The sequence below is a fragment of the Canis lupus genome, chromosome 30 (assembly GCF_011100685.1).
Source record: "Canis lupus familiaris isolate Mischka breed German Shepherd chromosome 30, alternate assembly UU_Cfam_GSD_1.0, whole genome shotgun sequence".
Taxonomy (NCBI): Eukaryota; Metazoa; Chordata; class Mammalia; order Carnivora; family Canidae; genus Canis; species Canis lupus.
In genome coordinates, this window is record NC_049251.1 from 32176353 (window position 1) to 32190949 (window position 14597).

Sequence of the window (14597 nt, forward strand, 5' to 3'; positions counted from 1 at the left end):
GGAAGTATAGTAGTAAATAACAAAATAAAAGTGCTTTTTTTCATGGCACTTGCTTTCAAGTGATAGCAGACAGAAAATATTATTAATTAATTGGGTTAGGTGCTGATAAATTCTGTGAAGAATAAAGCAAGAGAAAATGAGCTGTTTTAGTCAAAGAAGTAACTTTGGCCTGAAGGAAGTGATAGAACAAACCAAGTGGATATTGGAAGGAAGAGTGTTCCAGGCCTGAGGAGTAGATGCAAAGGGTCTGAGGCAGGGATGTTTAAAGGAACAGAGTGAGTACTGTGGATAGGGGAAATTGGCAGAAGCAGAGATCAGTGAGTAATCAAGGACCAGATTCATGGAAACCTTATAAGGACTTGATTCAGCAGTTGGAAACCTACCCATAAAGTGAGGATGATAATAACTTCTACTTGTGTTATATGTTAAGTGATATCTCAGAGCTAAGGAAAAAATAATTTCTGCTCATAAGATTATGGAATCAATTAAATGCATGTAGAATTTCTTTGTAAACTTCTATCCAAGTGATAGATTTTCTTTCTATTCATTTGCTGAACATTTCTTTAAGTAACGGAGCACCTACCATGCTAGGTCTTGTATAAAGTGTAAAGAATACAAAGATGATTAAGACATGGTAGTGTTTCCTGCTCAGTATGAGAGATAAACAAACAATTTTTCTGCAGTGCGCTAAGTGTGATAACAGAGATACTAAGGTCCAAAGACTTGGAGAGGCCTCAAATTTTTATTTTATAATCTAGGGTTTATATTGAAAGAAAATATGTAGATTTTTTAAGGTAGCTTATATTAATAATAATTAGTAATAGCTTTCCTATTAACCCAAGGAGAATGAAAATTAGGCTTCTCATTTAGCAACAGTGATTGTCATGTGGTTTTTCTGCTGAGATGAACACCAAAAGTGGCACTTACCATACCTGTCTGTATGTATAAATAAGTTTTGGTAGTGGGCAAGAGCTAAACATGAAATCTCGACCTTGAATCTTGGTATAGCCATAGCATTTCAGATGTCTAATTCTTTGTCTTTAACAAGTTGGTTCAACATGCAATATAACTTGCATTTCTTAATGCGCTGAAAATGATACAGTGCAGCCTTTTGCCAGTCTTCATTATTAAAGCTTTAGTAGCCTTCATTTATAGAGCACACAGCCTAACTCTTAAAGCATAAAAATAACTCAGTTTTAACAGGTTTTACTTTTTTAAAAGATTTTATTTATTTATTTATTTGAGAGAGAGTGTGAGCCTGAGCAGGGGGAGGGGCAAAGGGAGAAGCACACTTCCCTGTGTTCTAGCAATCACCACTACTAGGTATACCTACCCAAAGAATGCAAAAATAAAAATTCAAATACATGCATCTGATGTTTATAGCAGCATTAATATTTACAATAGCCAGTTATGGAAACAGCTCAACTGTCTTTTCGATGGATGAATGCATAAGAAGATGTAGTAATATATATAATGGAATATTATTTAGCCATAAAGAAAAGTGAAATCTTGCCATTTGCAACAACATGAATGGAACTAGAGAGTACAATACTAAGAAAATAAGTCAACTAGAGAAAGACAAATAACCTATTATTTCACCCATATGTGTAATTTAAGAAATGAAAGAAATGAGCAAAGAGAGGGAAAAAAAAGGCAAACCAAAAAACAGACTTAATTTTCAAGAACAAACTGATTGTTATCAGAGGATAAGTGGGTAAGGGGATGGGTGAAATAGGTGATGGGGATTAAGGAATGCACTTGTGATGAGCACCAGGTATTGTTTGGAAGTGTTGAATCACTATATTGTACGTTTGAAACTAATATTACATTATATGTTAACTAACTGGAATTTAAATAAAAACTTAAAACACCTTTTGCTCTCTGCCTCCCATGATAGACGAGTAGTGCTCACAGAATACTTCTTTGCCTGGGAAGATTCAGATGTGATGGTCCTTAGACTGATGGAAATAGGTAGCACCTTTGTAAGTTTTGAATTACAAATTTCCCTGTCCTGAAATGCAGTTAAGAAAACTTAAACATCACCATATATTTCTTTAAGGTCCTAAAATATATATATTGTGCCCCAGTTCCAGTCTTGGCCTTGTCATTGACTGTAAGTTTGGACAAGTTTTTCATTTTATTTTTTATTTTTTTATTTTTTAAAAATTCTCTCTTTTTTTTTTTAAGATTTTATTTGCCTATTCATGTGAGACACAGAGAGAGAGAGAGAGAGAGAGAGACAGAGACACAGGCAGAGGGAGAAGCAGGCTCCATGCAGGGAGCCTGACGAGGGACTCGATCCCAGGTCTCCAGGATCAGGCCCTGGACCGAAGGCGGCGCTAAACCACTGAGCCACCGGGGCTGCCCCTGGACAAGTTTTTTAAACATGGCTTTTGAGTGTTTCCAATCCAAAAAGAAAAGATTAGATTAGACAATTCTCTGCATTACCTATGAGCTCAATAAATTACCTGATTCTGTATGAAAATTGAAGGTTGATACCAACTTTTTCTCCAGTCATCTAAAACCTATTCCAAATGAAAAACCAAAGAAAATATGCACAGTAAGTGTTCCCCATTTTTTACTCCTCTCCTTGCTATTTTATTTTTTATTTTTATCTTTTTAAAGATTTTATTTATTCATGAGAGACAGAGGCAGAGACACAGGCAGAGAGGGAGAAGCAGGCTCCATGCAGGGAGCCTGACGTGGGACTCGATCCCCAGTCTCCAGGATCATACCCTGGGGCGAAGGCAGCGCCAAACCGCTGAGCCACCTGGGCTGCCCTCTCCTTGCTATTTTAAACGTCAAATACCTTAGGCCAGGTTGCTTAGTTCATGCCATCCTAAAGTGTTTATGTTGTGGGCTCAACTTTAAGGGCTGGGACCATTCCCAGAAGATGTGTGCTGGTGACGAAGAAAGTGGACTCAAGGACTCAGCACTAAAAATATCACATAAAAATGTTTCCCTCATGCACTCATGAACAGGTAATTACTGTGGCAACAGTAAACTAATTTGAAGTGTTAGCTGTTAATTAAAACAATGGAGAGGTGTATAGTTGTCTTTTGGTGTAACCAGAGCCTCCATTCAAACTTCATTAATCACTTTATAGTTAATGTGTTGGGGAAGGTCAAGACAATTGAGATGCAGTATCTGTTGAAAGTAAACAAATTCCTTTTCTCTGGGTAGAATGCCATTTGCAAAGTTAAGAGACACATTCGACTCCTGCCTGGCCTTGCCTTTGTCATTCACTTCTCTTGGTGATTAAATGTTAAACTGGTACTGTCATTGCACTGTAAACCAAACCTCACGACATCTCTCTTGCTCGAAATCCAACCCAAACTTCCACGGATGAACTAACGTGCGTCATAATTAAATCATCAAGCCTCGCCCTTTTAATTCACTTGGAAATAGGAGACCTTTCTTTTGGAAAAGACATCAGCTTTCTTGACAAGCTTATTAAGTTGCCAAACTATCCAGTATGGTATACACATTAGATTATCTTCTAGTCATCTCCTTATCATTGCTGTTGGTCTCAAACGTCCAGGGATTGCTTGTTGTCCAAAGTAACACCATTGTTCTCTTTGCAAATTTTGAAGCCTTGTGTAAGCATTCAACTGTTTTATCTTCATATTTCAGTCCTTGGTTAGAAATTCTAATATACAGCATTTTTAAAGTTGAAATTGGAAGAACTATGGTAAGGGGGGAAATAATATGTCATTAAATCTTACATGTTACCTATATTTACATAGAATAAGGTTATTAACTTCCTTCAAATCACATTTCAAATTAGCTTAATCTAACAACTTCTCTGTCAAACAGTGAGAAAAATAGTGTTAGTCTTTATATACCAGTATATTATATGAGTTCAGATATATAATAAATTGAATCATTACCTTTAATGTAGTTTCACATTGTAAAAGTTTGATATTAACATACATAGTAAATTAAATGGTAATTTGTTCTAAAACCTGTATACTACAGGGGTTCCACTTATAAAATGTATACCACTTTATCTAAAACATAAAAAAATTTTTAAATAATTTGTTTTATAAGTGTAATTAATAGTATTTATATATACTTGAAGGTTGATATTTAGAGAAAGTCTTTAGACACCTTATAGATTAAAAAAAACTCTTCAGGGACTCCAGGGTGGCTCAGCAGTTGAGCGGCTGCCTTCGGCTCAGAGTGATCGCAGAGTTCCAGGATCGAGTCACACATCAGTTCCAGGATCGCTTCCTGCGAGGAGCCTGCTTCTCCCTCTGTCTATGTCTCTGGCTCTCTCTGTGTTTCTGATAAATAAATAAATAAATAAATAAATAAATAAATAAATAAATAAATAAATAAATAAAATCTTTAAAAAAAAAACTCTTCAGTAGGGTGAACAATTACCACTTAATTTTTATAATCTTGCTTTTCCTTAAATGTGATATAATTGAATTTCTTTACAATTGATTGTCAAAGGCTAAGTTTTACCTTCCATAGTTGGCTTGACCTTTGTCCACTCAAATAGGAAAAGCAGAACAAATTTCTTGTAACACTAATATATAGATATATACATACCTATATTCATATATACTTTTTTTCTAATCTTACCTGAATTTGTAACATTTTATATGTGAAAAGCTACAAATGCTTGCGTATTCTTAGTAACTAAGCCATTTCTATAAGTCAGTCACTTAAAAAACACTTGTGAGGGCAGCCCAGGTGGCTCAGCGTTTTAGCGCTGCCTTCAGCCCAGGGCCTGGTCCTGGAGACCCAGGATGGAGTCCCACGTAGGGCTCCTTGCATGGGGCCGGCTTCTCCCTCTGCCTGTGTCTCTGCCTTTCTCTCTCTCTCTGTGTGTCTCTCATGAATAGATAAGTAAAATCTTTAAAAAAAACAACAAAACACTTGTCAGTGATTGCAAAAACTCTGTAAATTTACCAAAGAATCATTGAAATACATACTTAAAATGAGTGAATTTTACGTATATAATTGCACCTGGGGCAGCCCGGGTGGCTCAGCGGTTTAGCGCTGCCTTCAGCCTAGGGCCTGATCCTGGAGACCCAGGATCAAGTCACATGTTGGGCTTCCTTCATGGAGCCTGCTTCTCCCTCTGCCTGTGTCTCTGCCTCTCTGTGTGTGTGTCTCTCATGAATGAATACATTAAATCTTTAAAAAAAAAAAATTGTACCTAAAGAAAGTTGCTAAAAAATTTGTCAGAGCAACCATCCAGATACATTTTTTTAAAGATTTTATTTATTTATTCACGAGAGACACAGAGAGAGAGAGCAAGAGAGGCAGAGACACAGGCAGAAGAAGAAGCAGGCTCCATGCAGGGAGCCCAATGTGGGACTCGATCCCCGGTCTCCAGGATCATGCCCTGGGCCGAAGGCAGGTGCTAAACCCGCTGAACCACTCAGGGATCCCTCATCCACATATTTCTACCCATACAGCAAAAACTGATGTTTTCATTTTGATAATAGTAGAATATATATTGTTTTTATTTTAAGAAATGGCAGTTTTTACTACTAAATCATTGCCAAGTCATTATTGGGAGCCTGGTAAATATATCTTGCAATAACAGTGCTTGTTTATATTGTGTGGTTTGTTTAGACATTTTTATATCAGATTGTCCCTGGATAATGGTCAGAATGTACAGTCCTTTCAGAACATGTGTGCAAGGCCATATGTCTTTTAAACACGAAGGTCTTAATGAGAAGTAATGATATCTTATTTCTGCAAACCTACTCTGTTATTCTTTTTCATAAATGAATCCATTTCTATGCCTTGATTTAAACTGTAGTTATTTCACTCTATCTGATCATTTGAGCTTGCCTCTTTTCCAAAGCTTTTTTAAAATTGAGAGATGCCAGCTTTAGGAAAAGATGAACCACATACTTGAGCCTGATAAGTCTGTGATTTCTTATATGAATTTGTATCTTAAGCCATAGCTAATTCCTCATGTTTTGAGATTATTTTGATGAAACATAGGGATATAGTTTATCTGTTTCTATAATTGAAGTAAACAAAAGGAAAACCTCCTACTTCATATGACTCTACAATGCTTAGCAGAAGACTTACAGAAGACTGTGAAGGTCTGGAGGCAGAAGACCTGGGTTTGAGGTCTAGTTCTGCCACTTACTGACTTTGTACAATTGAGAAAACTGCTTAGCTTCTCTGTGCTTCAGAGCTCTCTGTCTATAAAAGGAGGATAATAATACCAGCATTACCTCAGGGGGTTATTTTAAGGTAATGTATAATGAATCACTGTCTAAACCATTAAGCTCAATAAAAATATAAGCTACTAATGTTATTAGTGTTCTTTTAAAGTATCACATATCCCATTACTGCAGATATGTTCAGATTCACATTTATGTCCTTAACCATTCTGTAGGTTGTTTAGTATCCCAAGTGATTTTGTTTTTTTTTTTTTTCTTCCCATAGAGCATATCATGTCCCGAGTGGGAAAATATTAGCTGTAAAGGTAAGTGCTGGATAAATTTTATGAAATTCATGATGCTCACTACTTTCTCTTCCCCTGTTAGCTTGAGTCACAGGTATCATGAAAGAGGAGATGAAATGGTTTAAGTTTTGGAGGGTAGGTGATGAAAGCTATGGTCCTATTGTGATATTCAGCTCCCTCCTCTCCCAGAGGGTACTTTCACCTACTCAAACACTGCTATTGAATTATATGTTCCTTTAGATATCATAACTCTTAGATTATTGCTGATGATATATTTAAAGACAGTCAACTTTAAGTTGTTCACTCCAAGAGAAGGGAGCATTCCTATAAATCATCTAAAAAGTAACTATTTGGCCTTGCAAGTGCATTATAATTTTTCATAATTTCATACACTTTGAATCATGTTTAACCTAGGCTACTATTAAAATTATTGTGCATGATTATTTAGTTGGGTATGGCAGGGTGCTAATAGCTGTTTATGGAAAGGATTAAAAGCAATTTTAAAGAAAGGACACATTTTTAAAAATATATTTTATTTATTTATTCATGAGAGAGGCAGAGACACAGGCAGAGAGAGAAGCAGGCTCCATGCAGGGAACCTGATGTGGAATTTGATCTTGGTACTCCAGGATCACGCCATGAGCTGAAGGCAGACACTCAACTGCTGAGCCACTCAGGTGTTCCCAGAAAGGACACATTTTAGAAAGAACTGTTAAAGTTGAGATTTTTGAATAAATGAAAACAGGTGTTTGCAAATATATTTTCTACTAGACCTGACCATAAAACTGAGCTTCAGAGTGAGGACTATATTGCTGTCACTTTATATCCCTAGATTCTATAAAATTTATGAAACAAACTAGATGCTTAAAGTAAGTTGAACAAATGACTTAAGAGTAGAGGTAAGATTGTTGTGTTTAAACTTCATCTGAGTTGAATGAATGAGTAATTTCAGAGTAGATATATTTAGGGGCGCCTTGGTGACTCAGTTGGTTAAGCACCTAACTCTTGGTTTTAGCTCAGGTTGCGATCTCAAAGTCTTGAGATCCAACCCCATGTCAGGCCCTGAGCTCTGCCCAGAGTCTGCTTGAGATTCTTTCTCCCTCTCCCCTTGCCCTTCCTACTCATGCTTTCTCTTTCTTTCTCTAAAATGAATTAATAAATCTTAAAAAAATAAAAATAAACCTCTTATTTAGCTCTGAGCTTCTTGGCAGCCAAGGCAAAAACCATGTAACTTATTTAATAGTCATACTCTGAGAGAAAGAAATGTGTCATTTCTTCAAAACAGGCAGGTTTTTAAATTTATTTATTTATTTAAAAATATTTAATTTATTTATTCATGAAAGACAGAGAGAGAGAGAGGCAGAGAGACACAGGCAGAGGAAGAAGCAGGCTCCATGCAGGGAGCCCGATATGGGACTCGATCCCGGGACTCTGGGATCACACCCTGAGCAGAAGGCAGACGCTTAACTGCTGAGCCACTCAGGTGTCCCAGGTTTTGTTTTTGTTTTGTTTTTTTAATTAAATCTGAGCAATGTGTTAGTTTCCATATATTTGGAGATTTTCCCAATCTTTCCATTATTGATTTCTAATTTTAAGTCTGTTGTGGGTAGAGAACATACTTTGTATAATTGGAATTATTTTAAATGTATTGAGATTTATTTTATGGCCCAGAACATGAATTACCTTGGTGTTTCCTATGTACAGGGAAAAAATGGATAGTCTGTTGTATAGGGTGTTGTATAAATGTCAGTTAGATCAAGTTGGCTGCCAGTATTCAAAATTTCTGTATAGTTACTGTTTTTAATCTGCTTATTCTGTCAACTATTGAAAGAAAGATGAGTGTTGAAATCTCCAGCAATAGTTGTGGATTTGTCTGTTTTTTTCCTTGCAATCCTATCATTTTTTTTACATTATCTTTTTTGAAGATCTATTAGATGTATTTAGGATTGTTATGTCTTCTTGATGAATTGGCACCTTTATTGTTTCATTACAAAATGACCTTTCTTAAGCTATGATAATATTCCTTGCTCTGAAATCTACATTGTCTAATATTAAGATAAACAGGTAGTGTAGCTTATTTTGGCTAGTGTTAGCATGCGATAACCTGTTACTTTTAACCTGTTGTGTCTTTTTATTTGAGATAAATTTCTTGTAGCCTGCATATAATTGGGTCTTATACTTTAATCCATTATAATAATTTCTGCTTTTTAATTGGGGCATTTAGACCATTAACATTTCATGTGGTTATTGCTGTGTTTGGATTCAGTTCTGTCATCTTGCTGTTTGTTTTCTATTCTATCTGTATGTCCTTTTTCTGGAGTGGTTGCTTTAGAGTTTATAGTATATATCTTTAATTTATCATAGTCTACCTTCAAGTAATATTATACCACTATCTATAATATAAGAACTTTGGGTTTTTTTTTTTAAGATTGATTTTATTTATTCATGAGAGACACAGAAAGAGAGGCAGAGACACAGGCAAAGGGAGAAGCAGGCTCCATGCAGTCCCGATATGGGACTCGATCCCAGGACTTTAGGATTGCACCCTGGGCGGAAGATAGGAAGATAGATAAACTGCTGAGCCACCCAGGGATCCCTAGTATGAGAACTTTGTAACTGGTATGATCCCTAGTATGTAACTTTGTAATCCCAAGTATACTTTCATTTCCCCCATCCTCAACTAGTTTGCTATTATACATTTTACTTTTTCATATGTTATAAACCCTAAAATACATTATTACTATTTTTTATTTAGATAGTTACTTGTCTTTTAAAGACATTTCAACAGTAAGAAAAGATTTATTTTATATTTAACTCCTGTTTTTACCAACTCCAGTGCTCTTTATTTAATTGTGTAGATTCAAACTTTATTCTTATATCACTTTTTTTTTGTCTAAAGGACTTTTCTTCTTTTACATTTCGTATAGTGCAAGAGTCTTCTGGTAATGAATTCTTTTAGCTTTTGCATATCTGAAAAATGTATATTTGACTTTCATTTTTGGAAGATGTTTTCACCAGATAGAGAATTCTACGTTGATTGCTCTTTTCTTTCAACATTTGAAAGATTTTGTTTCACAGTCTTCTGGTTTGCATTCTTTCCAATGAAAAGCTTACTGTCATTTTAAATCTTGATTCTTTTGTATGTTAGAACTGACTTCTTTTCTGGCTGCTTTTAGGATTTTTTTCTTTATCTCTCATCTTATGCAATTTGATGATAATGAGATTTTATGTAATTTTCTTCTTGATTCATATACTTAGGATTTGTTGAGCTTCTCAGCTCTGTGGATTTTTAGCTTTCATCAAATTTGGGGAAATATTAGCCATTATTCTTCCCCCATCAACTTTGGACCTTAAATTGCATATGTATTAGGCTACTTGAAGTCCCACAGCAGAATGATGCTCTCTTGTTTGCTTTAGTCTTTTTTTCTCTCTGATGTTTCATTTCTGTATAGTTTCTATTATCAGTTACTCAAGTTTTCATCTGCATTGTCTAATCTGCTATTAATCTTGTCCAGTGTATTTTTCGTTTCAGACACTGTACTTTTTATCCCTAGAAGTTTATGTGGGTCTTTTTTACATCTTCAATGTCTTTACTTAACATACTTAATTTTCCTTCTATCTTCTTGAATATATGTAATGTAATTATGGAATATGTGAAATATAATTAACTGAATTAATGGTTTTGTCTATTCCATCATGTGTCATTTCGGGTCAGTTTTGACTGATTGCTTTTTCTCCTCATTTTGGGTTGTATTTTCTTATTTTTTAAAAAACATTTTATTTATTTTAGAGGGAAAGAGAGTGAGCAAGTGGGGGGAGGAGCAAAAGGAGAGAGAGAATGCTGAAGTAGACTCTCCACTGAGTATGGAGCCCAATGCAGGCCTCAATCCCAGGACCCTGAGGTTACAACCTGAATCAAAATCCAGTTGGCCACTTAACCTACTGAGCCACCCAAGTGCCCAATATTCTTATTTTGAAAAAATCTTGTCATTTTTGATTGGATGCTAGTCATGCATCATAGACATTACGTGTTTTTTTGCATTCCTATAAATATTCTTGAGCTTGTTCTGAGATGCTGTTTAGTGACTTTGAGACAGTTTGATTCTTTCAAGACTTGCTTTTAAGCTTTATTAGATGGGACCAGCCCAGTGGCTAGTCGCGAACTAATTTACTCCACTCAGTTAAGGCAACAATCTTCTGAGTATTTTACCAGCACCCTGACAGTTATGAGGTTTTCCACCCTGGCTGGTGGAAACACAAACTCTTTCTACCTAGTGTGAGTTCTGGAGATTGTTTCCTCCAGTTCTTTCTGGTGGTTCTTTCTCTGCCCTCAGTTTCCTGACATCCAGGTACTTATTGGTCATTAATCAACTGAAGACTCCAGGGGCCCCTTGGCAGATCCCTGGATCCTTCTCTCTTTGGTCTTCTGTCTGGGAACTCTAGCTGCCTTGGCTTCCTTAGACCCCTCCCATTCTGTCTCCTCAATGTAGGGAGATGGCTGAGCTTTGCCTAAATTTCTCTCCCTACACAGGGGCCTACATACTCTCTAGTCTGTAAGGCAGGCAGTCTTAGGGCTCTTCTTACTTTTTTTCTCTCTCTCAAGAATCATTGTCCTGTTTTAACTGTTGTCAATGTCTGGGAGCCTGTTAATTTTTCTGGGTTTGGTATTTTTTATTTTAGATCTCTTCCTTTCTTGTCATCGCTATAATCCAGATGTTGTTTTTTCTCTCATCAGACATTAAACATTTAAAGTGTTCTCTAAGAAATGGAAGCTACCATTTATCAATCATTTATACTGTGCTAATAAATGAGTGCTAATAAGTTCTAATAAGCAGACTATTACTCTTTCCTCATTTAATTATTAATTAATTAATAAATAGCTTGCTGAAGGTTCCACAACTAATAAGCAATAGAACTAAGACTTGAAGTCAGGCAAGTCTTGCCTCAAGTTCATGCTCTTAGCCTGTATACTTTATTGCTACTCATTGTCCTTAAATTTGGTTTTCTAAAGCATAGTTCTGGTCACATCTCTTCCCCTCCCAAAAGTCTTCAGAGGCTCCGTATTATTCCCAAATAAACTAACAACTATACGGGATGAAACCCAAGATCTTGCACAGTATGTTATCAGCCTACTTTTTATAGCATTATCTTAATGTGTCTGAATGCTGTGCTTCTTTTAAGTTGAACTCCTCGCTTTATCTGAACCCAGGTACTTTCACACTTCAACACTTTGATTCACATATTTTTCTCTAATTAGAATGCCTTCACCCATGTCTCTACCTATCAAAATTCTTAACACCCTTCAAGGGTCAGCTCCAAAGCCTGCTCCTCTATTGAACTTACATAGATAAATCCTGTCACATATGGTCTATCTATCACTCACTCACTTTCTCCTTTGAACCTCTCTAGAATTCTCTGTATGTGTTTCTTACGGATGTTGTCACATACTGCCTTGTATTTTGCTATTAATATACTTCTGCATTTCTCCCCTTACATTGAAATCTCTTTGTAAATAGAGAACAGATCTTATTTATTTTCTTGTCTTACTCATTGAATCATCCAGAACCTTGCATTTGGGCCTAGACAAAGGACTGCATATAATAACTAGATGTTCAACACATAATTTGTTGAATGACTGAATAAATAAATTTGGTTCTTTCATTTGTTCTCTAGTTCATTCATTCATCTTTTGAAGCAGCATCTTGAAAGCAAGTTCAGCTCACATACAAAAGAAACCATAGTGTTTTTTGTATGGACCATTGCTCTCACCCAGAGTAGTTCTTATATATATATATATTATATATATATAAAAGGGTGAAATGAAAGGTTAAGAGTTAGAAGTGCATTTGATCTTTTCCTGACCCCCTCCTGACTTTTGTGTGACTTCAAGCATGTCACTTGAACCTCTCTGTGACCTCAGCTGTGAAACGGGGCTGCCTCATGTCATAGAGGGATTGTGAAGAGCAGCAAATCACAGTCCTTGTCTAAACAGAATCACCTGCAGGGCTCTGATGCCTGCATAGAATGATGAGGGAAATTTAATTTCCCAAGCCAAGTAGTCAGTTGGACCAACACTTTGAATGTCTATGGGAGCAATTAGATGAGAGTCCTTGAAAACCCATTACTTTTTTCTTCCTACCCAAAATATTTCTATTTTTGTTCTTCTAAATGTTCTTGCTTTTTTAGACTAACAAAAGATTATTATGGTATTTCCCCTTTCAGATTTCAAAGGCGGGAAAATATCACTTCAGATATTCTAAAAAGCAAGTTGAATTTTGGATAGAATAGAAAGACCTTGGATTTTTATTTTATACCACTGAATTTAGAAAATTTCTACCTTAAAAAGAACATTTTGGAAACTACTAACCAAAGATAACCATTTGATAATGACCGTAACTCATGAAATTTGTTTCTAACTTGCTTTTTTGGGACGTGGGGTTATTGTAGGTAAGCAAGATAGTTGCAAGCAAGTAGAGCAGAAAACAAATAAAAATAGCCATCTTTCAACCAGAACCTTTTTATGTCTTTAATGTATTCTATAAGATCTTTCAAAATACAGCTTAACAGCTTTCCTAATATTTTTTATTTTCTAACTGGGAAAAAGTCATGTAAGAAGAAATTTCTTAGCTTGTATATAGCATGTGCTGATTATCATTCTTTGACTGCTTTGGGTTTCTGCTGCTTTTAAACTAGCATTTAAATGGACCGTTTGATTAATCATTTGTATACTGACTGTAATCCTCCCAAATTTCCTTTCTGAGTTGTACATACTGTAAAAGACAATTATGTCGCCACAGATTAAATAAGCGAATTAAAACAGAATAGAGGCTTAATTTGACCTGTGATTTTGCTCTCTTTCCCTTTAGTGCAGCGTTTGCCACTCCAGCAAATAAATGAAGTCATCCATGACAGCTTGTGATGAATTGCCGTATTTATACTGTATATTTTAATAGCCTCACACTAATTTAAATTGAGCACAGAGTAAATTATAATTCAGTCACTTGACTGCTTATATTTAACTTGACAACTCATCCTTATTTGTCCTGGAGGTGTAGTGGAGAGCAGCAGAAATGCATCCAGGTATTTCAGTTTCTCATTTTAACCCTTTCTCTGTGAAACTCCTTCATGTGCAGATCCTCTCCGGTTTGAAAAATTGAGCTCTTCTGAAGGAGAAAATATCAAAATAATAATGAAGACTCAAGGAGTCCATACTTTCCTTGTACTTTAAAAAGAAAATTTGTGTTTGCCATGATTTTTTTCCATTGCTTTCAAATAAGGAATTAGACTTATTTTTAGCGGTTTAAAAGCTCACTGTCAGGAATGCCCAGGGGAAGGAGAATTAACCTTCTATCTAGAGTGCCAAGTCTCCCAGAAAATAGAAGAACATTTCAGTAGAGTTATTTTAAGGTGAATTTTACTTTCCCTCTTAAGTTCCAGAAATTACTTTATTCACTTTCGCACCATTATGGAATCTCCACTGTTCTGGACCATAACAAATACCAAGAATGATCCAGATCCATTAGAATTATTACTTGATATATTTTAGGTCAGTGTGGCACTTTTATTTATTTTGCTGTTTATGTCTTCAGTTTTAAATTCAATTGAAGAAATCAAACAATCCACCTCCTTCCTGTCTAGAAACAGCTTCTTATTTAGAGGATTATGGTTATAAGGAGTACTTTAATTAAATCCCACATCACTTAATGGGCGCTGCTGTAAGTAAGACCCTGTGCTGGGTACTGGGTGTAGGGGGAAGGGGACGAGAGAGGAAGATGCCCAAAGCTCAGTCTTTGCCCTCAGGGGCTTACAACCACTTTACTCTCTAGGCTTGTGGTGTTAGGAGATAGGCATGAATGCCAAGGCATAATGTAATAAGGAGAAATACCAAGGACCGGAGCTAGAGGTAAATTCTAATGGAGGGCTTGGGGCTGGCTTCATGGAGGTAGTGGTGGCATTCAAGCTGGGTCCAGAAGATAAAAAAGGTTTTATAATTAGTAACTGTGGGGTGGGTGGGGTGGAGTGGGGAAGCACACCTCAAGTGGAGGGAACGTCAAGAGCAAAGACTGAAAGTGGGGAAGGCACAGGATGTGTGTGTGGACCACCAGTACAAAAGCACCTAGTTTTTGCATTGGTGGTACAGTGGTGAGCATAGCTG

The 14597-nt window shown here is 36.1% G+C and overlaps 1 protein-coding gene across 9 annotated transcripts in view; it reads left to right on the forward strand.

Moving 5' to 3' along the window:
* MAP2K5 (mitogen-activated protein kinase kinase 5) overlaps nucleotides 1-14597 on the forward strand; it is a 256636-nt gene that overhangs the window by 79940 nt on the left and 162099 nt on the right. For all 9 annotated transcript variants that reach the window (XM_038580797.1, XM_038580795.1, XM_038580798.1 and 6 more), the window contains one exon: nucleotides 6424-6463. In XM_038580797.1, the coding sequence (XP_038436725.1) occupies nucleotides 6424-6463 (40 nt within the window). The remainder of the gene's footprint in view (nucleotides 1-6423; nucleotides 6464-14597) is intronic.